The following is a 25,917-nucleotide window of genomic DNA, read 5'->3' as shown; positions in this document are numbered from 1 at the left end:
CCAAAAGTAAGTACAGCTCTGGAAGTGTTGAGCTCTCTTACTTCTCTCTTTTTCTGGTACCAGGAACTTAAAAACTCGTGCTTACTTTAAACAACACGTCTAGAAATAGATTAAAAGCGCAATAAATGAACAAAATACGCGTTTTTCTCCGTTTTGCAAAAACAATTCAAGTCAACTGCGATACCTCAAATATATACAAAAATAACTAAATAAGTATTTTCCCCTAGTTTTAGAGCAAACAAAGATATTTCAAAGCTTTAAAAAAGTCGAAATTAGACAGCAGCTCTACTCCGTCCCGTTGGTGCGCCCCGAGACTCCTGATCAAGAAAATACCTAGAATAAGATTTATCATGGGGTGTGGTGAAAAACATAGCGCTCGGTCCAAAGCCAATCAGAGCACATGTGAGGTCCTAACATAAAGCAGATATTGAGAGAAGAGACAGCCCCAGAGAAGAAAAACAACGCCTAAATCTATCATACAAGCAGATACAGACGGGTCTGAGGCATTTGGAGGGAACATGCCCGCAGGCTTTGCATCTCAGAGAGCACCAGGAAGGAACTTTGTGACACGAATTTAAATCAGTTTGGTTTATAAAACACAGATTTCTCCTCAGACATCACTCACCTGCCTCAGTGTAGCCCTCTGCTGGTGTCCCCCCCCCATCCTCATGCAACGTAAAACACCTCTATTTGATTTAAAATAGGAATATAAATCAATCCCCTTGATTAATTATTAATTTATTGAATAATTTCAAGCATGATACCATAAAAATGTGACGATCAAAGACACCGGCCTCTAACCTGATAGTGACTTTTTCTCAATCCACAGACATGTTTTTGTCCAGAATATATTGATATAAAACATTAAACTTTAATGAATCACTTACAAAGTCTACTCATTATTGTTGTTTTTTTGCTTTTTTTTTTTACACACACTGGTTATGTTAGCTATGGATAGATTTGTCATTCACGTCACATTCTAAAAAAACTAAATAGACAAATTTCATATATTAAATGTTCAAAATCCTTCGTGAAATAGCTTGAAATTTACACTCTCCAGTGGCATGTAAAATATACACAAAGTTACAAAACCCCCCAAAGTCTCCTGCTACAGTCAGAGGGCCCAAAACAGACGACTTTTCTTCTGGATTCTAGCATCTTCACGCCTTTGCACACCTCCTGTGTTCCAATCTGCTCAGGCCACACCTCTAATTATAATCTCATAAATTATAATTTAACTTTAATTCCTTCTTTTTGTGACTTTGTTCTGTCATCCATGGTGTCAGCTTTTGTCCACGCAAACTTTTAAACTTTGAAGATTTTTGTTTTCCTCATGTCTTTATTGCCTTTGTTCCCTCCGTATGAAACCCTGACTTTTCCTTTCTGCGTCTCTCAGTTTAGTTCCATCCCTCACTGGTTTTTCAAAGCGTTGATGTGAGCGCATATCTTGAGAGCAGGTCCCAGTTTGATGTTCATGCTGGTCATCAAATGGTCCTCGGTCAGCAGCAGCAGAGCCTGGCCGTCGATCTCCTGCAGCCGGAAGGCCTCGGCAACGTCGCTGCAGCCTGACACAAAGCAACACAAACCCATTCAGCAAGTTTTGAAAATTGTAGTTTAACCTGTTCAGGGTCATATGGGAAAACTTAGCAATGAATGACAATTTATAGTTGAAAAAAGTCCCTGTTTCAACTTTGGTTTTCTGTCCAATTTAAGCTTGGTAACGATTAACTGTGTCAAGAGTTTCTTATAATTAGCTTTAGTATGTTTTTTAGAAATAGATTTCTACTTTACTTATCAAGTGAGGGAACACAAACAGCAAAAGCTGAGAGAAATGAACCAGAATTATCTGGGCAGCAGCCATGATAAGAGCTGTTTGGATTCTCTAAACGCTAAAGAAAGAAGCTTCAATGTTTCCTTTATCAGCACAGGAAACACTGGAGCATCTTTAAAGAAGAAAAAAGATGATTCTGTCAGTTCGTTGCAGCCACAGCTTTCAAAGCGAGGCTTGATTAAGTTGATCCAGGTGTACTATCTGTGATTTATTTGCATAGATATGAGGACAGGGAGGTGAGTTGTGAGCAGCATGCGAATATATTTTTTGAAAATACTTTTGTCATAGTCTATGAGTTTTTATCCTTTGGTTTATTTATTTTCCTTTTGGACATCGGTTTACTTCTCTCTCTTTTAGTTTCTGGCATCCTGTTTGATTTAGAAGAGTCTTATGTGTATTCTGGTGTTTTAACTTCCTTTACAGTTACAGTTACTGATCGCTTCACCTGCTCCTTGTTTTTCCTATCACCTCCCTCGGTTTATAACCTCCAGGTTTTCCTTTGTTCAGTGCCACATTCTTGTCATTATTTTCTTTGCCGTAGCTTCCTCTGTTGGTCAGTTCTGTTTTCTCCTGTTTTTTTTTTCATGTTGTTTTCTTGTTTGGCTCTGAGCTGTTCCTGCCACGGCAGCGGTGAATTTCTTTTTCATTTTATTTCAATTCTACTTCACCAAATTGGACTTTATATATATTTTTTGTAGATTTATATTAAATCACCATCATTTACACTACAGGTTGTAACACAAAAAATGGAGCATCAAGAGGGGGGTGAATACTGCAATATTGAGACATTCCCTCAGAATCAATACGATTTATAAAGAATACCATCATTGATCAAATAATTGAGATGAGTTCAAACTAACTTGAGGCTTAATCTACTTAGTACATCCTTCTTATCTGTATTTATGATGAAATAAGGTCTGTACCAAGAAAATGTATCATTACTAACTTTGTAAATAAGAGATCCTGATCTGATCATCTTGTTAAACAAAAAAAATACCTATCCATGTTAAGAGTAATACTATCTGTACTCCTGATGTGAGGTGGAAGATTAGAGATATTTTCAGATTGTCGCCGGGGTTCATCATGTTTTCTGTCTCGTCCAGATGTTTCACACTGATCTCACTGAGACTGACAGTTCGTGGTTAGAAGAATGCACATTACCTCACCATGCGGTTCATTTCAGCATTTTGCGAAACGTCTAATTGGCTGAGTGGAGCCAGAGAGGTCGCACGCAAGCCCCCCGTCATCTGCTGACGGTTACGACTCGGAGCGTTAGCGTAAATCAAACTGACACTTTTAACTGAGGCTGCAAACTCAAAAAAGTCCCAGGAGCAGCTGGGTGAGTCAACAAACCTGGTAGAGTGTGTATGAAGGCTGTCACTTCCTCCACACTCCACAGGGAGGGGGCAGGCTTGTAGGTCGAGGTGGGCGTCGAGGTGGGCGTCGAGGTTGTTACGGCGGGCGCAGATGCCCTCCTCGCTCTCCGTCCCGCCCGGTGCTCCATCCTTGCTGCCATGGCAACCGCAGGATCCTCTTCCTCTCCATCGTCATCGTCCTCCTCCCCACCTCCCTCCAAATCCTCTTCCTCCTCCTCCTCCTCCTTGCGCTCCGCCGCCGCCGCCGCCTTCTCCTTTCCCTCCTTTCCCTCCTTTCCCTCCTTCTCACGCCGCCCGGCACTCCAGAGATCACGAGGCTGCAGGGGTCATGTGTGTGAAGATGGCGGTTAAAACACAGGGGATGTCATCCTTTACTTTCATACCTGAGGGTCCAGATTTTTTAAATGTTCAATACTCTACTGAAACAATAATTTGAACTTATCTAAACATGTGGAAGCATCAAGGTTGGACTTATTTTTTTAGTTTCTGATCAATAAATAATGACACAGTGTAATATGTCATGTATTGCATTTACCTGATCATTTTTGTGATTATAGTGATAGTTTACATTGGGCTTTTCTGAATGTAAATCCCATTTCCTTCAGCTGGTTTCTGACAGTTTGCTCACAAACATTTGCTCCTGTTTCAGATCATTTTGTTCTTGTTTGGCATTTTTAAACCTTTTGCTTCGAGTTTTTGCTTTGTGACGTCTTCTTTGGTTGACCTGCATGTTTCCCTTTTACAACCTTCCCATTTTGTTTGTGCTGACTCAGATTTTAGTAACAGCTGACTGGGAACAACAAATTTTGTCGAATTATTTCCATTGTTTCCACTGACAACTCTCTTGTTGTTTCCTGTCAATCAGCAGGACTCATTTGCATATTTAGACGTGTGCAGGTGTTTATTTTAAAAATGCAAGGAGATTCCTTAATTTTCCCTGGTTGATCTGAAAATAATGAGCCAATAGTTAAAACTATTCTTTAAGTGTCTTCTACAAAACCAGAATGTGAAGCAGTTAAATAAAATAATTTTTTGTCACATCTGAGATTTTTTTTCTTTCTTTTTTAAACAAAAACGGCCAATGTACTATTTTTTGTAGTAGGTTGTAGTTTTCACAAATATTTAACATAGTTTTTATCTGATGTCCAAAATTGTCAAAATGTTTTACAAAAGGTGAAACAGAAAAGTACATCTTGGTCTTTTAAGGGAGTCAGATCTCTCATTTGGGAACCACTGGACTAAACTAGATGTTTAAAAGTAGTTTTAGAACACTGATGCATCAGCATTTCCAGTTAATTAATATAATACTTTGTACATACTTTGTCACATTTATGGACCACGTTTTGTAGAATTTAGACTTTAAGTAGCCATTACTTTTTTTAAAAAACTCAGATAGGATTAAAAAGCAGAAATTTTACTTGTACTGGAGTATCTTTAAAGTGTTGCACTGGTAGTTTTAAGTTAAAGCTGGTACCACAGCTGGTTTTAAAATGGTAAGTTTAGAATCCCTACCAGCCGCAGCAGCAGAGGTTTCTCAGGGACAGACTCGGCCCGGTTGAGGGCCGGACGAGGCCTCTCCGATCGGCTGCCTGCACTCAGAGCTCGCAGACGTTTTGTCAGCCGGACGTTAAACCTGAAAGATAAACCAGGAGAAGCAGGGAGAGCTGAAACTTGTTCTGCTTCTTTGATTCACACTCAGATCTGTATGTGACACCTGTACGCCTCTATGTGAGCACCGCACACCACATCCTGCCAGCGCTGCTGCTGCTGCATGCACAACACTTCTGTCTGTAGGTCACATGACACCACAGCTGCCGTCTTCCGCCCTTTTTTTTTTGCCTCGAAGCCAATGAAATTGAGTCTCACCCGCGTGCACAGGAAGTTGAGCAGAAGCGTTTGGACCGCATGAAGTTGTGTGCGTGGCCTCTCTTCCCACAGAACTGGCAGTGCAGCACCGCTCGGTCTCTGTGGCCCGACCCTGAGTGGATACAAACATGCTCACGGTCAGCTGTGCATCATCTGAGAGCTGCAGAACTTATCACTTTATAATCTGAAGATGCACAGAGCGGAGCTGCACAGTCCTGGATAATAAAACACAAACACTTCCCTGACAGTTACCTTTCCTAATAAAACTTATTTAAACCTGCAATATTCTTAATATGACTTGTGTGTAATCTTAAAAAGCAAACTCATAATGAAAATTGGACCTGACGATGTAGTTGGTACACTTCTGCATTATTTTACACTCTTGTCCGTTGTTTTTTTGTTCTTGTATGTCTTTTTTTACAAAGAAAATTCAATAAAGATATTGTAAAAAAAAAAAAAGCAAACTCATAATGAGTGGCTGTGTACACGGCAGATTGTATCCTCTCATTTTCAATTAGCCTTTAAACTGTCATGCTTTAACTGCCTGCATCAAATGTCTTCTTGTTTTACATTTACTGTCTGTGCTGTGCACCTGTTTTATGTTTTTAAATGCTGAGAGACAACAGTTGAAAATGAGCAATTGAATTCATAAACTTAGGGAAAAAACAGAGAAATCAATTTTAAGAATCATTGTTAATCCATGAAAAAAGACATTGCACTGTAAAGTGGTTAACTGTCTATTTCATTGTCTATTGAGATAATAAAAATACTATTTTGAAGATAAAATTATCCATTTTTTAACAGGATTCATTGCTTTGCCCACAAAATGTTCAAAATCGTTGTTTTGTGTTGGGTTTTCGCCTCTGCTCAGTTTGGCAATACAGGGCCACCGTACAAAAGTCACAAAATACCAATTTCCTGCCACGTTAATGCCGTCTCTGTAGGGCCACAAACATTATCAGAACTCTTCTCACCCAAGAAACCAATACTTCACACTGCTACTCTGTGAAGACGATGCATATCTATGAGAACTCGCACTACTTACTCAAGTGCTGTTAAAAGAATTAACCCATCCGATATTCAATAGGGCATATTCTGTGTGCTCCTCAATCTGATCTTTTATAGATTTTAGTTTTCATATCCTATCTTAGTTTATTTAATTGTGTCATTGTTGCTGGCTATGTTTTATTGTTTTTATGTGTATAGCCACAGAGATCACATAGTTTTGTTGTACTGCTGTGCAATGAATGCATTGAACTGAACTGAATTGACATTCTCAAGGAAAAGGAGCCTGACTCAAACAATCACTCCGTTACCCACTGATCAGCTCAAAACTTCAGGTCTGCTGAGTTTTTAACAGCAAAATGAATGATTGAATGGTTAAAACACACTTTACATTGTGGTTTCTGCTTTCAGTCTATTTATGGATGTTACTACAGAGAAAAGATGAATCCCTATTTAAGGGGTTGGGTTCATGGATTCTGCTTTTAGAGCAAACTATGGTGTTTTGTCATTTTTTTAAATATTCAAAGCATCTCTTTATTACTGTGTTGATGTCTTTGTCGTTAGGCTTGATGATGTATGCCTCGTGTTGAATGCAGGAAGTTTTTATTGTCCCTTTGTAGCTGTTATTTAGGATTCAGAAGAATAAAAACATTTATGATTGAGAATCAAAGTTTTAGACTTGAAATGAACTGACATCTCAAATGGTTTCAAACAGATGTTTGAAATGTTATGCTTTTTTCCACATGATCCTACTTTGATGCTGCTTTGTATGAGGGTTCTTCACTAAAAATTTCCTGCTGAGTTTAACACCTGTGATCTCAGTTTTAAACAAATACCAAAGACACACGTTGTGCTGATTAACGATAATTTCACATACTAAGACCTGAAGAGCAAATAAAAGCCTTACTACTCTCTTTGTCGTCTGCGTCTCTTCCCTCTTCTTCCTCTGAATCCGTCGAGAGCTCAGGTTGTTTCTTCGAGTCCGTCACAGGCAGCGCTGCTTTCCCATTGGTCCCGTTCACTTCCTGCGGTGTGGTCACCTGCTCTGGAACCAACAGGGAGGAGCGATTCACCTGCACGACATCACAGGTGAGTCAGTACGCTGCAGCGATGTGCGGCTGTGACAGTGAAAAACTGACAGCTGCTCAAGAGAAACAAAGCCTTGTTCTGCATGGATTCAAAGACAAATCGTCATACATGTTGTGTTTTTACTTGTTTTTACAAACTGTTCCTTTAGCTCGCTCTCAATAAAATTTAATGAGCTTCAAAATCTTTTGAATCTACGGAAGCCCTGAGAGGCTCAAATTTAGGACTTTATGACAAATTTGTAATGACGATATTATAATTATCTCTTTATAAAAAACAATGAAGTGGTGAAAATTGCAAATAAATGAAATATTTTTTCTTTCTCAAATGAAGGAAAGAAAATCACCTAAAATAAATTCTTCATTCAAGTGCGGATTTATCACTTGTGAATGAAAAACTGAAGTCGTCGAAAATCTAACCACCTGGAGATGAAGAGACACTGGAGGGAAAATGTAAAGGCTTCATCAGGTAAAAAAAAACAAAAAAAAAACACCAGACAAAAAATGTATCTTATCATTTATCTGTTGAGGAAAAATCTGATCATCTGGCAAAACAAAATCAAGAAAAAACAAGAAAAAAAGATTTCACCGGGACAAGATAAACGATTTCTTCTCGGCAAAAAAATGCTTTCACAACCAAAAATTAAGAAACTTAAAAAGAAAACACGTGTTAAACCTTTTCTGAGGACAGAAAACTATTTAAATTACGCTTTTGTAAATGGATCGTCAATAATTTGATCATCTCTGGGTTTCTGTTCGTTCTGACTTCAAACTTTTAAAAACATCTCTAACCAAAATTAGTGACATTAGGCTTTTCCCTGTTTGTGTGATACAAAACAAATGTGTCCTTACAGGAAATGGTTGGAGCCCCTCCTGGATGACAAATCCTTCCACCAGGTGGGTCAGAACCTGTCGTCCTTCAGGCCACGCCTTTGGCTCCCAGGCGCTGCTCAGTGATTGGCTGAAGCTGTCAGACTCATCCTCTGACTGGCCGACGGGCTCCATCTCAGTTTCAGCCGCGTCCGGCAAGTCGCACGGTGTTTTGTCGACTTTCTCCACCTCGTGCTGCGACAGGCTGAGGTCAGTCGGATGGGAGGTCTGAGCCGGGAGGAGGGGAAGAGGATTTTCTGCCGAGGGGGTGATGAAGGGAGAGGAAGGTGGAGACTGGGAGGACAGGCTGGACAACGCTGGGTGGAGCAAAAAGAGAAATTGATGAATATGCTGTTAGTATTAACACGTTTCTATCTGCAGGTGTGGTAGAGCTCCACTTAAAAGACTCTGAATGATCAAACAGTAACTCATCACATGATCGAGTATTGCTTTGAGATTATGTCGGGCAGGTCTTATCTGACACTTAAAAGTCTGAGCTCAGTTTTGAAGTTCAAATGAAAGTCAGGTGTTAAAATAAATCCAACTAACTTGATTAAATATAAACTTGTAATAATTAGTTTGTGAATTGTTTAACTTTGCTCAAGTGTTTATTAGCAATTCAAAAGGAATGACCAATTAAAAGCGTAGAAGAGAAATGTGGGCTAAAAAAAAAGACTTAAGATACAGTACAGTACAAAACTCCTGATCCAGCCAGACTTTCTGTTAATATTTTAAAGTGATCTTGAGCAATAGTTCTCCAGGCTTTCTGAAGGTCTTTCAAAGTTTTTCTTTGGACATTGGCTGCTTTTTCACTCATTTTCATTCCAGTCCTTGTACCTGACCATTTTCAGTAGAATATCTTTTACTTAACTCTGACCTATGAATCATTCAAACGTAAAAAAGGCTCCTAACTCAAGGGATGAACCAGTGTTGTGTCGACACATAACAGACAACTTAGCAAAGAACCACTTTTAAATTGTATCTTTAGGCACTTTGTTACCAGCAGCCTGTCACAAAGACACATCATTTGTTCCCATTTCTTTAGTTTCATCTATGAAAAACAGCAAAGATAAAACAGTTTGACAGACAGAAAATAGTATTTTTGCAGCAACAAGGTGATTCCCAAAGAGCTATTAGCTGAAAACTTGGCATATCTCAGCATGGTGTGCAGTCTGTCCTTAAAACATTTGAGGAAACTGGACAAGTGGAGGACAAAAGAAGAAGTGTCAGGTCTAAAGAACTATCTACAGCAGATGAACAGGATCTGAACGTGATGTCCTTAAAAAAGAGGAAAAAATCCAGCAAAGACCTGACACAGGAGCTGAGAGATGCATCTGGACCTTCAGCTGATCCATCTGCTGTTGGCCCAAGCCTCATCAGAAATGGGCTCCATGGAAGAGTGGCTGTCAAGAAGCCGTTCTTAAGGAAGGGAAACAGGGAGAAAAGGCTGAGCTGTGCCAAATGACACAAGAAGTGGACTGAAAATCAGTGGCAGCAGGTCTGATGGAGGGATGAATCCTCCCCAGAGCCCGGACCTTAACATTACTGAAGCAGTGTGGGATCATGTTGACAGAGAACGGAACAAAAGGCAGCCCACATCCAAAGAAGAGCTTTGGGATGTCCTTCAAGAAGCCTGGAGAACTATGGGAAATCACAAAGCATTTCAGTGCCCGAATTTTATGCTTTAAACATAATACCATAAGACAAGCTTATAATTCAATTTAAGTCTAAGTCTAAAAATCTATTTGTAAAATTAGTTTCAAGCTAAAAAAAAACAATGCTTTCTAAGTTTGGTGAAGATGAACTTTACAGCTTTGGTCGGTTTCAGACCTTTGGGATGAACTGACACTAACAGATCACCGACATCAGTGTTGAACCTCACTATAGCTCTGAATAGAGTCAAACATCTGTCATCTCAGCTCAGGGGTCCCTCTGCATTTTAACCTCTGTGTTTCTTTACTTTTGTTTTACTAAAACCAGTTTTGAGACAGCAGTCAGCCTCAGTTTTCCTCCTGCAGTGTTCTTTTGCTGCAGATTTCATGATAATCCAAACTGCTTGCTGTTGAAGAGGATGCGTGCCCACTGGGGGACCCTGAATCTCAGGTTGCGACACTACAAATGTGCCGCAGTGGAGCTGCGCTTCTCTGCCTTCCTTGACACAAATATTTGCACAAAAAAGATTAAAAGTGACGGAATAACTGGGATGTTTTTGGCACAGAGAGTTCTCAGTAATGATGCCAGATAGTTTGCAGACTCAGATCAGTGACTGTCTGAGAGGAAGGACGGTGATATAAAAACGTGTGTGGTGATAAACAGTGTGTTCGCCTTCAGTCGGCTCTACAGATGTGTGCGCGCAGGTACCTGACTGATTGTCAGACTGAGTCGACATGTTCTCGCAGAAGTCGTCCTGGCTGACAGGCTGTGGGTCTCGGGTCGGTTCTGGCAGCCTCTGACTCTGGACAGAGACCTCTGCTACTGGAGCTGGTGTTTGAGCCTGAGCTGGAGCTGCAATTAGACCCAAGTTGGGTTTTAATTCCAAACTGGAGTCTTTAACGGGATCAGACTGATCCATGGGAGTCTCTCCTTCCTCCGTGTCCTCCTCCATCTTCCTCTCCTCACCCTCCTCTCTCCTCTTTTTGTCACTCTCGCCTTCCTCCATCATTTCCATTTGATCTTCCTGTTTTTCTGTCTCAGGTTCCTGCTCCTGACTGATTTCCCTCTCGGCCGGCTTCTCTTCTTTCACATTCTGTCTTTGGTCAGCTTTGTCCACCTGCCGCTCATCTCTGATTTCTGGCTTCACTTTGCTCTTGTCTCCCTGCTCGTCACTGTCCTTTCCTTCTCCTGTTTGGGTCAGAGTTTGTGTTTGAGAGCTGGCCTGACTCGAAGGAGAGGCTGGACTCAGGAGAGATGGAGGTGAGGGCAACGGAGAGGTGATTTTTGGCAGCGAGGGATTGAGAGGAAGAGGAAGCTCGTCTTCACCTTTCACAAGTGACTCTACAACCGGAGGTGTGGACTGCATCACAGCGGGGGCGTACGTGCCCGACTGCGGCTGCCGACCTGAAGAGAGGGCGATGATTTGAAGCTGCCTCGCTGCAGACGGTGAGTGCTCAAAGTGGTTGGGGACAGATAACGGATCTTGATGGGGCTGGCTTGGTCCCAGTGTCGTTTTCAGCCCAGCCGGTGTTTTACTTGTGGGGAAGACCTGACTGGACGGAGCAGCTGCGATCGGTTGAAGGGAAGAGGACTGACAAAGTGACGCCGCTCTGTGACCATTGGGAGAATGAAGCCTGGGTCTCAGAGGGACGGCTCGAACTGGAGAGTAGAGAGCTGTGGGAGGAGAGGATGAAGGTAAAACATTAAGGAGTGGAGAAACAAAATGAAAACATCAGGTTTCAGTTTTGTGACCAGGGGTTGTCAATACTTATTTTCCACCACTGATAGTGTAAAACTAATTTATGAACCCTTAGTGTACATCTAGTACATACAGGGTGTCTATGCCTGTTTATCTGAGCTGGAAACCTGAATTTAAAGTCTTCCATCCACGTCTGTGTCACTATGCCATGTTGCTAGGACAAAATTGGAATGAAAAGTATACAACTGCTAAGTTTAACCATCTGGTATCCTAAATGTGTACTAAAATTAGAAATGTGGTTTGAATGATTCTCAAATTACGGGATTTTTGTTCTTAATTTACATTTTCACCAGATCCCAACGTTGTGGAAACAGTTAAACATTGCAGCTTTTGATATTTGGTCCAAATTTAATTTCTGTTTTATCAGATAAGTTGTTTGTCTATAAATGTTTTCTAAAGCGCAAAACTTGAATCAAAAGAATGAAAACAAGTGTTCAAATTTTCTTGTTGATCAACTAATCGACTGTTTCTCGGCGTTGTCTTTCTGGAGCGATGCTCGTGCGTGTTGTGATGATTCAAGCCCCAGCTGCTCTGAGACCAGCACTGATGCAACCGAGGCATCGCCGGCTGCTCCTTAGAGAATCTGTTGATTCGAGGTGTTGGCAGAAGGCTTCTCGTCTTTCTCTTGAAGCTCAGTTGTTGCTTCATTCTTGTTTTGCTTATGAGGTTTTTTCTGTCTTTGCTCATTCAAAGAACTGAAGTGGCAGACTATACACAACATGCTAACCTAACAGGTAATTTTCCTTTAAATGGCTTCTCAAAACCCTGAAATATTCAGCTGATCAAAACTAAGAGTTGTGGTGTTTAACTTTACGAATTTTATCTCAAAATTCTGGAGAAGGTCAGATCTGTTGGTATTTATTCGGATTTCTCCAGCATTACATACTATATGATTATTATTATGAATTATATTACAGACAAGTATGGTTTCAAGACTTAATTGTGTCTTTTGTCTTTTTCTCTGTTTTTGAGCCATCTTTCTTGTTTAGCTATAAGAAGCATGTTTGGAAGCCTTGAGTTTGGCTATTGGTCCATATAATGCCTTGTTTTTTTGGTAAAAGAACACAGTGTGATGGTTGTGTTCAGGATTCAGGATTGATCATCCAGTTGGGACCTACTTGGTGGAGGGACGGGGAGGTGTCGGCTGGGTGTGGTTGGGCCCTCTGTTGCCGTGTTGCTGGGCTGCGGTCGCAGCCTTAGGGGGGGGAAGATGGGGGTGTGAGAGCGAGAGAGGGGCGGTGGGGTTGAGGAGGGGGGCTTCAGCCGAAGCGAAGGGGGGATGGTGAGGGCCCCAGGGCGAGGAGGCCTCAAGGTGAGACTCTGGAGCTGCAGAGGAAGAAAAATAAATGCTCAGGTCTTTTTACTGAAACCCTCTCACAACGTAGCAACAGTTATACAGAATAATATGTGAAATGAAAGGATATGAAAGAAAACCCCATAAAACGACCACATTTTAGACAGTTTTCTCCTACAATAAATCTGCTAAAAATAAGATAAGAATTGAATCGATTCTGTGTAAAAATACACAAGAAACTGAGCAGCATACAATGACCTAATGTGCTTATTGTGTTCTTAATGCATTCTTGATGTGCTCTGAGTGAACTTACACCTTTATTAAGCACCTTCTACCTGTGGCTGGATCAACCAGGACACATTTGTAGCCGGTGTAAACAGGGCCAAAGCAGAACTGCCGTTTTGTCCAAGCACCCTGGCATCTTTGACCTTGGCACACGGTGACTTTTGGCCTCAGAGCACGAGCATCAATTCAAGGCCTCGGCATAAATCTCTGCAGATGTCATTTTGGAGAATTTATAAAAGCACAAACGACCTGGATAGCAACAGCAATAACTTTCAGCTGAGGGAATATGTTATATATGCAGCCTGTGCATCATGTTACCGTACGCTGCGGGGCTCTACCTCTATACTGCTGATGCTGGATCCAATTAGAAAATGAGTCTTTATATCACAAAATATTAGGGAAATAAAAATATCTTGACTTTGATTTAGTCTGAGATTGAAATGATTTCCACGTTATTTTGGGACAGTACTACACGCACTTCTTAAGAATGTAAAAGTTTCAGAGCGTACTTATTCAGACAGGTTTCTGTTCTTTGTGCTGAAATAATATTTAAATTCTTCTTTCCTCTCCATTCAAATATCCTGCCCCTCTAACAAATCAGGTGTGTCAGGTGATGGGAGTATTGCTGTCGCCGTGCACGTTACCTCTGAGAGGAGGTGGAGGTTTTGTCGTGCAGCGAACAAACTGGTTTATGGTACACCCCTCAGGTTTTACTCTTTGTTTGGTTACGTTCAGACACTGAAGCCACTTGATTAAGTTTAGGGAAAGAGTGTTGAGGCTTAAAGTACACCACTTTGTAATGTTAATGGATAATTAGGTGAAAATACACAGTTTAACTTAACTGAAAAAGAGCAGATGGAGCAGAATAAAGAACTTTGTGTTACAGTTCAACTGATAAGGATATCTATAGTTCGCAGTAGTTGTTTGCAGTTATAGTGATCTGAGCGAGGCACCTGATAGGTCAGGATTTTCACCAACAAGAAGTCACCATTTACAGCCTCATCATTAATCTCTGTAATGTGAACATGTCGACGAAAAACGGGGTTTAGCAAAAAACATGCCGGCAAAAGGACAAGGTGTATGTGCATGGGTGCTCACCTGAGCGGAGGCGGGGTTAGAGGAAGGGGCGAAGGAGGAAGAGGATGACAGTGCAGGTCGCATAGCAGACGTAAGAATCAGCTGCAAGGAGATCAGGAAAAACAGGACAGAGAAGGAGAAAATAAGTGAAGGAGGAGATAAACGGAGGCGAGCGGGGGTGCAAGCGGGAGTGTGCTTTGGAATCTTTAATCAACTTTGAGATATTTCCATTTGACGATCAACAAACAATTTAACTAGCATCAAGTTGTTACCATGTGGAGCGATGACTTGGACAGAGTTATAGCTATGTACATTTTGTATGTGCTTGTATGCTTTATGGTTTTATTTACAAATGAGGTGCGGCACTCCCTTGTGGTTATTCTCTGATGTTACCGGCTTTCTATATTTCAACGGGGAAGAGGAGGGGCTACGTTTTTCACCAACCCCGAATTGGAAATCTTAATGCGCTCATACGGCGAGTTTCAATACGTTTTAGAAATAAGTGCAACACCGTTGCAGCAGCAAAAGTGTAAGTTTAAATGTAGTCCTTTGCAATCACAATAATATTACAGGGAAAACTGCTTGAATGGTAACCCATTCATTTATTTCATTTAGGTGGAATCCCGCGGGGGAGAAGCGCACTTGGCAGCAGTTTAAGATGAAATATAAAAACATTGTTCAAACAGGTGAGACCTCGGCATGGAGGTTCCTCATTTTGATCATGTTTTACACTGTAAAGTAAATATTAAGTGGCTATTTGACTGTGCAGTTATTTTATCCCCAACATAATGCTGTTTTCACACACGTAAATGTCTTCTCATCTATATCATGTTCTGTTAAATAATTAAGCCTATTTAAACTAACACAGACTTCTACTGAGCCAACAGAAAGAAGGCAGATGCCCGTAAAACGGGTGGTGCCCAGCACCACCACCTCTAACGGAAGGCCAGTGGCTGAGGGAGTCCCTGGAGGGAGTCCACCCCCCAAGAGACAAGTGTCTTTATAAAATATAATAGGCCTATATACATATATATATATATATGTATATATATATATATATATATATCTTTTTTAAGCCTATTCATACAAATATTTATTTGTCTTTTTTTTCTTTTGTCCCAACAAAATTCTGATGGTGCCGCTCAAAAAGATAATTGTCTACGAATATGTCGACGAATATTTAATTCTCTGCGCAGTAATGCTGCACCTTCATCCACGGGATCGTTGTCAAAAGGACATGTTCGTGAAAAAAGTCGCCTCCTACTGTACCTAATGGACTTCTAGAAGTAGAAGAACTCGCTCTGCTGACTGAATGAATGAGGAAATCAAATGGCGTGTGTGGCTGAAAGAGGGCGGAGACAGAGAGAAACTTGAGGTACCCAGGCTCCGCCCTCGCAGTGACGCAACACCTTCGGCTCTGCTACACTTACTCAGGCAAACTGCTCATTCAGGTGGATTCGAGTTCCCGAAAAAATGGGAACTCCACCCACTTTTTCGGGAAGCAATCAACTTTGAGCAGCGGCAACGGCCCAGGGTAGAGGCGTGTTCAAGGTAGCGACGTGGTTGAACTGCCACTCAACCCATGGATTGTACACGGAAGCGCTTCATTCAATATCAACATGGAGCAGCGTCAAGCTTTTGACACTGCTGTAGATGCTGTAATGAAAGTGTTTGACGGGAGATTCTCGTTAAAAATCGAGCAAAGAACAGCCCTTGAATCATTTCTTGACAGGAAAGACGTTTTCGCCTTGCTCCCTACTGGCTTTGGTAAGAGTTTAATCTACCAGTTAGCCCCGCTGGTAGCTAAATCATACGTCAGAGGAAAGAGTGGTGTGATTGGCTTAAGCTTAGGCACAGCCTTTTCTGGCCACAACCAGTAGCAACCCGAGGGAGGCGGGTTGACCAGGCCATTTCGAATCGTATTCGTTATGGTCTTGGTCAGACCAGAATCTCGAAGAGATTTGAAAGTCTATGTTAATCAGGCTAAACTTGAGGTTTCTTGAGTAAAACCTGGTCCCGAGCAGGTTAGGTTCAGAGAGTCTGTTACTACAGTAACTGACCGAGAGGTTAAGTTACCTCTCTTTGTGAAACAGGCTAGAGTTACCCCTCTTTCTCGGGGTTGAGTTACCTCCCTTTGTGAAACGGAAAACTCAGAGTTTCCCTCATTTCAGGGTTAAAGCCAGCCAGGCTAGGTTAAAGCTGCAGTCGGCAGGTTTTCAAAATTGCGAGTCTAAAGTTGGAAAATTCGAACTGATACAACTTTCAGGTCCCTCCCCCAACCTCTAACAAGCTCCGAATCGCCCCCCAAACCCCTCCCCCTCTGTGGACGAGGTTGTGCACGTGAGTTCACACCAGTGTGAGCGCACACAAGCTGGGGCAGACTCACGCTCAGCAGTGTGTGCACAAGCTGTGATGACAGGTAGGATTCCTCCACCCTAACTTGATTGGTTAAAAACAGCCGGGAGCGCTCGGAAGCATGATTACAGGCTTCAGAGGGAGCTACAGATTTAGTTATTTTTCCTAAACAGCCTTTTTAATATTCTACTTCCAGAATCCCATGACAGTTCAAGCTAATATGACTAAAAAAAAGTTGCCGACCGCAGCTTTAATCAACTCAGAGTTTTCACTAAACCTGCTTCGTGAAACGGACCTCAGATCTGATGATGTATGATTGTTGTTCTGGCCGATAGTCCAAAAAATGACCTCTTGTTGTCTTTTCCTAAGCTCTTTTCCTTGACTTTTATGGAAAACATCATGGTGTTAAGGAAAGGTGTTAGGATAAGGGACCCTAAGCTGTAATGTGAGTCTGCAGCACTGAAACTGCTATGTAGAACGATGTTCAATAAATATTCTACAAATATCGCGATAGATACTTTGTCTATTGCAGTCTAATCACATTCTTACACAAATGTTATATGATATATTAGAGATTATATATAATATTACTTTACTATTGCACCATTACAGTTAGTGCGACTGAATGAAAATCTAAAGTCGCTATAAAACATGCGGCTGCAAGGAATAGTGGGACAGAATGATCCCCTTTATCTCATATAGGATGTCCCGGTGTATCCTCTGCTAAAGAAGATAATTAAGGACGCATTGGAGCTCCTTTCCTTATCATTTGGAGATATCAAACAGCTCTTATCTCGGGTGCTACTCCGATACTTCGGGGTCATATCACTCTGTTAGGAAGGCAGAAAAGCAATGAAAAGCAGTCAATCGGAAATTACTGTAAATGTGGAAGTTAATTTTTTACTGCAGTCTCTAAAATTATATAATGAAGGTTTTAATTGTCCAGTGATTATGATTTTAGTTTTAAAGCCTCTTAAAAGTACAGACATGTTTTGATGAACATTTACTTTGAGAGGCAATGGCTAGTAGATCATTTATAGGTCAAAGATGATTTTAATCAATAAAAAAACGTGTAGTTGGTTTTTGACTTTCAGGGAGTCATTCAGAGACTTATTGTCCCCAGACTGATGTGGACTGAGGGAAGCAGCACTTTTGTGTGTTACATGTCTTAATCGCTTATCTCAAAGCCTAACCCGCTCCGGCGCAGGTTAGGTGTCTGACATAACCAGCTTCTCAATTTTGGAAAAATCCTGGGATGAACCTCAAGTTACCTCGCTAAGACACTAATCCTACTTCTTAGTACAGGCCCCTGATGTGAAACAAGAACAGAAGTAAATCAACAGAACAGACAAGACGGAAAGCAGGAAGTAGGGTAACTGAGATTTGGGGTTTAAACTGATGACAAAAAGTGAACTAGAATACAGAACATGGAAAACAAATTAAAATCCCATTAATACAAAGCAACACAAACAACAAAACAAAACCCATTGACCATGACAGTTAATTATTCATATTTGCCTCCAAATGGTGTTTATACTTCATATTATGTCAGGGTTATTTTTCATGATTTAACACAAACCAACATTCTTTTTCTAAAAGAGTTTAATTCTGTCTATTTTAGATTGATTTTTTTTCCATTATATTCACTTTAAACAGTTACTATATTGAGTTTTCCGAAGAAAATGCAAAATATCTTGCAACCAATCAAAGACTGTGTAAAAATGAATCAAGTGTCCTTATCAAGAGTGCTACCATCATGGTATATGATGTAATCCATCCTTTTATTTATTCATTATTCTTTTTCATCCTGTTTTGTTAAAGACTTGATATGTTTTTCTGCATAAAACGTAAACATTGGTTTCTCCTTTTTTTTCTGTTATTCCACCAGCTCATTTTATATCATTTCAACTAACGTAAACAGTTTATTGTGATACTCACAACATATAAACAATAATAGTATTCAACCAAAGTATCATGTACCATATTATAGAGAATCTTTCTGTCTTGCTAAAATTCTGACTTTTAAAAGCTGTTGTAAAACATATTTCCAAGCTCACAGTTTCTCTTTCATCAGAGTAGCAGAAAGCAGTATGAAAGTCTGACCTTAGTCTTTGCAACTGGCTCATTTTAATACTGGTCATCTCCTCTGCAGCTGCATTCGCTGTTGCATACGCTGCCTGCAGCGAACCAGATTAAATGTGTAAATCTATGTAAATGTGGGTTTGTGTCTGTCTGTATGTTTACCATCTGAGCTCTAAGCAGCACCTGATCTTGGCCAGACCCTTTGAGACCTTTCCCCAGGAGCAAAGTCTGCTGGGATACCCTCTGCCTGACAGGGGAGGGGCTCTGATTGGCTCGCACAAGACCAGGTGTGCCCACAGGATGAGCCTGCGATACCTGGAACAAAAGAGGAGAGGAGACGTCAGAGGAAAAGAGTGACAAACAAAGGACAAAGCTTTAGAGCAGGGCGAGTTTTAGCAGAGTTACGTTCATGGTTTGCCACAGAAATGTTCAAAAACGATCTGCTGAATTCTTAGTTTAAAGGTTTCCATATTTCATTCATATAGCACTTTATAAGAACATATCTCATAGTGCTTTGCAAAAAAATTGAAGATAATAATAATAAAAGCACAATATGATATCAAAGAAAGATAAAGCACATCATATAATATATACACTTAAATGAAAGCCAGTTTAAATAGATGTGTTTTAAGAAGCTTTTTAAAAATGTCCAATGGGAGAGAGGTCCAAAGTTCAGGAGCAACAACATAAAAGCACATGTCTTTTAATTCTAAGCCTGGATCGAAGAACAACCGACAAACCCGGATCAGAGTCAGAGGACCCCAGAGCCCTGTTGTTATAATGGTGTTGCAGCAAATCTTCGACATAAAGGGGCCTGACCAGAAACTGACACTGGATATCTGTTAACCGCATTGTTGCTCCTTATCATCTAAACTAATTTGTTTGTTTGGCAGGAGCTTCCTGCCTGGCATTCCTACATGTCCACTAGGTTCTGAACCCAGTGGCGAGCACAGCACATGTCACGCTCTGTCTGAAAGAGCCACGAGTCAATCAATTTTCCTCCAAGTCACTGAGGTATAATCAGCTAGTTTAACACCCTCGGATCTGCATAATGGTGAAAATATTTAACATTTGACTCGTTATTAGATCAAAGATGTGCTACCTTGTCCAATTAGGTTTCAAATATCAAGGTAAAGAAAAGGAACCCCAGAACAGACAGTTATGGTTGTACATGACTCCCTACTCCCACCACCAAAGATAAACAACAGATAACATGCATGCCACAACACCTGTACATGTACGCTGTATGTGGCTGTGCCTTTCTCACAGTTCGGCTATATGTTGAATCACAAAGTCAACTAACTATAAAGGTGAGGCTGAGAACGTGAAGTGTTCTCTGATAAAAGCAAAAGGAAAGGAAACGGTAACCCCAAACAGTCAGACTGAGACTGACCCAGACGGAACAAACTGTGGCTGGCTGGTAGGCTCAGAGCATCGAGCAGCATCTGATGTGATCTTTTCTCTTTCAGTTTAGCGTCATCACCCTCATGTTTCTTTTTAACTTTTCTCTGAGATATTATGGGCTTCTTGATCTGCAGTAACCTGAACACACATTTCACCCAATTATGGTTAAAAGAATCTAAGCTTGGTGAATTTGTTTAATCTAATAAACCTGGGAGGCTTGAAACTGTTTTGGATATTCATGATTCCAAAAATGTTACACAATTTAAATGCTTTAGTTTAAGGAATATAAAAGCTTATTTTATTTATCAAAAGAAACTGAACTTTTTGTGTGTTAAATGAACACAGAATATATTAAATTATTTTCCAAAGAAATGATTTTCCATGTCTTCACTGACCGACTAAACAAATTTCAATTTCAATGCAGCCACACACTCAAGACAGTTGTTATGGAGGCAAAGAAAGACAGAAAAGTTTATAGAATCTGCAGTAACAGCTTTCTGGAAGATTCTCCAATCAGCAGATTACCTGGTAACAGGTGATGGTGTCAGGGTTGTTAATGAAAGAAGCATTCACCAAAGGTTTAGTCTTTTCAACAAGGAAAATTCATTCATGGCTCACCACTTTGTGCCAAACACCATCAGAGAATCATCAATTGGTTTAACAAATATTTCTCAGTGAGATTGTAAAGAATGTTGGTCTTTCAGCATCTACAGAGCAGAATATTGTGAAAAGATTCAGGGAGTCTGGGGAAATCTCAGACAGAAGGCCAAGGACAGAAACCTGTTGGATGAATACCAGACCTCATTCTGCACGACTTCCAACAGCGTGGCTTCATACACACAGAGTGTGTGTGCTTGACTGGCCTGCCTGCAGTCCCCATCTGTCTCCTATTGAAAATGTATGGAGCATCATGAAGAGGAGAATCAGACAACAACAACCACGGACTGTTGAAATCTTGGACTCAATAAGAATGGACACAGATTCCTCTGAAAAACTGCAAGTCTCATTAAAAGGAAGCAGGATGGAACACAATGGGAAACATTACTCTAGAACAACTTTTACTGAGTGTGTCGTTCTATTTTCCAGGTTGTTCAGTAAAAACACTGAAAATCATTTCTTTGGACTTGTTTCTGTAAACCATAAAAGTTCAAACTAATGATAAATGACAGAATTAAGATTCCATTGCATTTCAGAAAACTTTCCAAGTTTTCTGGAAATGGGGTTTGTATAAGAGTTTTAAGCCTGGTTAGGACGTGTGTGTAGGCGAACTTTAGAGTGAAAAAGACTAAATTCAAGTCTGCATTGTGATTGCACTTAGATGTTGTATTTGTGTCTCTGTACTCTGGTTAAGTTCTTTACAACATATATATGTAGCCTGACAGGTCAAAAAGTGTCTTTCTTTGTGATAAAGTGTGTTTCCCATATATGAAACCCTTCATTTAAAGTTGATCACAGGCAGCACTGACTTTTATTAATCACTTACCTGTCTGCCAGGTGGACTGGCTGGTGTGTGAAATGGTGTGATGGGGGTGGAGGTGGACCCAGGCCTGATGTTCCCATTGGTCAGGCTGGTGGAGGTCTTGGTCGACATTGTGTTGTTGCTGTGCGTTGCAGAGGACGGCGGACTAGTGCAGAGTTGGGGAGAAGCGGTGGTTGCTGTGACAGGAGAAGAGGCGGTGGAGGTTTGTGTGGCTGGAGTTGCTTTGGGGGTGCCCGAAAGGGAGGGAAGGATAGGGCGAGAGTACGTACGCAGGGCGGGGGTTGCGGTGGTGGTGAGTTTAGGGGGAGCTGGGACGAGGATGTGAGGGGACAGAGCACCAGCCGCCGCCTTCGGTCTGTGGGTTGCGGAGACGGAAGGAGCAGGGGTGAGAGGGGGAGGAGGGGAAGACGTGGTGGGTGTTAGCATGGGTGCAGGGGAGTCCAGGAGCATGGGGTTGGGGGTGAGCCGAGGTGGGGTGGGGGTTGTAGGCGTGGAGGGGTCGGATGTTGAGGTTGGGGTGTGAGGGCTGGTTCCATTGGTGGCCTGTTCTGATTGGCTCTGCTGAACCAGCTCCTTGTCCATCATTCAACACTGAAGCTCACTGAGACAGAAATACAGATTTAAGAGTTATTTTACATGTTTGGTCTCAAAACAAGACAGACATACAGTCAAGAGAAAAAGTCCACCCTCTTTCAATATGAGGCCATGTGTCTGACAACTAAAGCTTGGCTGAAACTGGGCCATCAACAGGACAATGATCCCAAACACAGCAGCAAATCTACAACAGAATGTCTGAAAAAGAAAACAATCAAGGTTTTGCAATGGTCCAGTCAAAGTCCAGACCTCAACCTGACTGGAACGCTGTGGTGGGACCTTAAGAGAGCTGTGCATAAACCGATGCTGCAAACCTCAATGAACTGAAGCAACGCTGGAAAGAAGAGTGGACCAAAATTCCTCCACAACCATGTCAGAGACTGATAACATCATACAGAAAAGCTTCTACAAGCTTCTGGATCATCATTCAAATTTAATCCTAATTCATTTTAACTACATCATTATCTTATATTTCTTCTTAAACATATTTATCCGCTAATGAGAGAAAAAATCAAACAAACAGAATCTAATTTGCTGGATTCATAACCACGCAGTTTTTCCCAAATAGCGTGATAAAAAAATGGATCTTCAAACTCCACATCCACCATGTGAAATCATTTTAATGGACCGAAGTTGTTAATCAATGCCTTCTCCAAAAGGTCATTTTTGAGGACATAATGACTCAAATGGGTGACTCATAAGCTGTTGTTACTACATCTAATGTCACTGATGTTAAAGTGAGAGCCACAGACTGACAGACTGACACTCAGAAACATTAATATCAACTTCAGCCATGTGTTTTGGATCAGAGCCATGGGAGCGGTTAATGTGAATCGCCACAGCGAGAAACTGAATTTATCCATTGATTCATCCAGTGACTCCATATGGTAATTATACAGGCAGAATATAATTCTACTACTGCTCTAACATTTAATTGATTTTAGTCTGTTGTGGACAAAAATAACTTATATTCTCTGGTTCAAGCATCTAAAATATGGCAATTTACTGCTTTTATTCGTCTTGCATGATTGCAAACTAAATGTCTTTGGTTTTAAGACTTTTGGCTATGAAGTGACATCTCTTATTTCTGACATTCTATGTTGCATAATGCTGATCAGTCAAAGGAAGTAGAGAATGTGATGTTAATACTCTTTACTTCTAGAAAAGAAAACAGGAACAGAAAGTCAGCAAACAAACACACAGCAGTCAAATTCAGATGTTTGTGATATTCCCACAGGACACAGGACAAAGTGCGTATGAGTCTGTTTGCTCTCCTTGTTTGAAAGAGTACTTCAAACTGGCCCCAAATCTTCCTGAACACCACAGTACCCTCTATCACAAAATTTGTCCCGGAAGAAGGCACCGATCCTTTTCAGCCGACCTTGTGTGCAGACAGGTGAAACAACAACACCTCCAGTTCTTCAAAAGAAGCTGCTTCTTTTGGCTTAAACGAGTGAAAAACATCATTCAGTAACTGAACACAGAAGTGAGAGACATTTTTACCCACTTAAGATCATATAATATGACAAAAACACTCTTGTTCTTTCATGTAGTATCTGTGTCATATCACTTAAAGTAATGTTATGATGCACATGCTGTCTTATACAGTCAAGAGAAAAGAAAAGTTCCCCTTCTTTCAACTCTAAGGTTTCATGTTCAGGACATATTTAAAAAATCATCTGGTCGTAACCAGGTCTTAAAATGAGGATAAATACAACCTCAGATGAACAACAACATATGACAAATTACACTGTGTCATTATTGATTGAACAAAAACTGAGATAAAACAGCTTGTAGAAGCACCTTTAGCTGCAGTAAGTTGCAGTAATGGTTTTCTGTATGACGTTATCAGCCTATTACATGGTTGTGGAGGAATTTTGCCCACTCTTCTTTCCAACGGTGATTCAGCTCATTGAGGTTTGCAGCATTGGGTTATGCACAGCTCTCTTAAGGTCCCACCACAGTGTTTCAGTCAGGTTGAGGTCTGGACTTTGACTGGTATCCAGAGGAGTTCATGGTGGACTCAATGGCTGCAAGGTGCCCAGGTCCTGTGACTGCAGAACAAGCCCAGATCATCAGCCCTCTACCACCGTGCTTGACAGCTGGTATGAGGTGTTTGTGCTGATATGCTGTGTTTGGTTTTCTCCAAACGTGCTGCTGTGCATTATGACCAAACATCTCCACTTTGGTCTGGTCTGTCCAAAGGACATTGTTCCAGAAGTCTTGTGGTTTGTTCAGATGCAGCTTTGCAAACCTAAGCTGTGCTGCCATGTTCTTTTTAGAGAGAAGAGGCTTTCTCCTGCAACCCTTCTAAACAAGCCACACTTGTTCAGTCTTTTTCTAACTGTGCTGTCATGAACTTTAACATTTAACATGCTAACTGAGGCCTGCAGAGTCTGAGATGTAGCTTTTAGGTTTTTGACCTTGGGGTGAACTTGCTGGGACGTCCACTGGAAGATTGACGGCTGTCTTGAATGTTTTCCACTTGTGAATAATCTCTCTCTGTAGAATGATGGACTCTAAATAATTTGGAAATGGCCTTAAAACAATTCCCAGATTGATTGGCTGCAACACTTGATTGGGTGAATTGGTTCACTTAGTTTTTCACACACTGCCTCTGTGTTTTGTCCTAATTTTAGTTCAATAAATAATGACACCGTTTAATATTACATTCTTAAATGACTTTATGCTCCAAGAAAATCTCTAAGCAAGAACTAAAATATTGAAAGATGCTCGGTTTAGAAGAAGAAAATAATAATAAAAACAATTCAAGTTGTTCAAACTGATAGTCTTCTTGAAATGTTTGCTTCAAAATTACCTGAACAATTATTTCACCCATCCCGCACCATTTAACCACAACCTGAAACCAACATGTAAGGGCATTGTATGGTTATAATCAACAGAGGACTGATTATAAACTCTGCGGTCCCTCGAGGTGTAACGAAGTCACTACAGAGGTTTAGACTGCTCAAAGTTACCTACAGAGATCGGCGCAAATTTGGGCCCACAAATGGCATCACAGAAGGTTTTTGGTTTTAACGGGAGCTGAGTCTGCAACCTGAACACACCACGCAGGCAGGTGCCACTCCAGATGCTGACATCTGGCCCGCAGCGTGTTAACTGGACGTGTCAGACTCACATTAACGTTGCACATTATGGCGGTTATACCAATGTGTCACTATCACTGCACGGTGGTGACAGTTGGGCCCCCCCAAAAAAAAGAAAGAAAAAAAAGATGGAGACAGGCCTGCACAGTGGAGAAGTCTCACGATAATAACATTTGGAAATCTGGCACGTCCACGCTCTGCGTAAAGCGTTTTGGTCACCTACCTGCTGAAATCGGCGTCGTCCTGCGGTTTATTCCCGGTGTTGTCAATCCGAAAGTGAGCGCATGTTTATAAAGTCTGTTGCTGTTATCTGATGAGCGGGTCTGTGCTTTTTAGCAGGCTGAAATGGGCGTGTATGAAGTCTCACTTCCTCGTCTGACAGCGCAGGGGCTGCTGCGAAGTGCGCGTCACCCTTCCCCAGACAATAATTTCTCCAGTCTCACCTACAGGGTGATTATCCCCCCGTAGACCCTTCAGAGAGGCGAAAAGGCAAAGTTGCAATGCAAGACAGACCCGTTTATGATATGCATGGGTTTGTGTGTCGCACTTTGTTTAAGGTGTTAACACAGCTCTGGTCCCCCAGCAGCCCCTCCCTCCCTCCCGATGCAGTCCGTAAATACGGCATCCAGAGGGGTTACGCTGCCCGCCGTCCTCCGGTGAACCACCACCGTCTCACCTGCCGGGAATCAACCCGGCTCGGGGCCACCGTGTAGCGGCTGCTAGGGGCCTAGTCAGTCCGCTGTTGGAGAGAAGCAATAGAAGACAGTTTTTAGCACAGTGACAGAAGCGAGACA

At 41.3% G+C, this 25,917-nt stretch overlaps 1 protein-coding gene across 5 annotated transcripts; it reads right to left on the bottom strand.

Annotated features, from left to right (window-relative positions):
- Nucleotides 1-722: 722 nt before the first annotated feature.
- On the bottom strand, nt 723-25,917 carry LOC142370309 (polyhomeotic homolog 3). 5 transcript variants are annotated; one of them, XM_075452806.1, is made up of 13 exons: nt 25,347-25,917; nt 21,426-22,023; nt 20,743-20,829; nt 18,701-18,853; nt 14,123-14,203; nt 12,564-12,771; nt 10,395-11,360; nt 8,016-8,350; nt 6,986-7,151; nt 5,074-5,185; nt 4,720-4,840; nt 3,185-3,524; nt 723-1,565 (listed from the first exon to the last, which is right to left on the bottom strand). In XM_075452806.1, the coding sequence occupies exons 2-13, from the start codon at nt 22,005-22,007 to the stop codon at nt 1,411-1,413; spliced, it is 3,306 nt and encodes a 1,101-aa protein (XP_075308921.1). In that variant the 5' UTR covers nt 22,008-22,023; nt 25,347-25,917; the 3' UTR covers nt 723-1,410. The 5 variants fall into 5 exon arrangements, with proteins under 5 accessions (XP_075308921.1, XP_075308922.1, XP_075308925.1 ...); XM_075452807.1 differs by having other exon boundaries at nt 18,722-18,853; XM_075452810.1 differs by lacking the exon at nt 14,123-14,203 and having other exon boundaries at nt 18,722-18,853; nt 25,347-25,916.

This window comes from Odontesthes bonariensis, chromosome 20 (assembly GCF_027942865.1).
Source record: "Odontesthes bonariensis isolate fOdoBon6 chromosome 20, fOdoBon6.hap1, whole genome shotgun sequence".
NCBI lineage: Eukaryota > Metazoa > Chordata > Actinopteri > Atheriniformes > Atherinopsidae > Odontesthes > Odontesthes bonariensis.
Note: the sequence above shows the minus strand (reverse complement) of the source record. Positions and strands in the feature narration are given on the sequence as shown.

Bases quoted from the DNA above. Each gene is read 5' to 3' on its own strand.
- LOC142370309 (XM_075452806.1), bottom strand. From the start codon at position 22,007: ATGATGGACAAGGAGCTGGTTCAGCAGAGCCAATCAGAACAGGCCACC. The intron at 4,841-5,073 runs GTGAGACTCAAT...TTTATCTTTCAG, and splicing joins TCAACTTCCTGTGCACGCGG to GTTTAACGTCCGGCTGACAA. The intron at 3,525-4,719 runs GTAGGGATTCTA...TGACCCCTGCAG, and splicing joins AACCTCTGCTGCTGCGGCTG to CCTCGTGATCTCTGGAGTGC.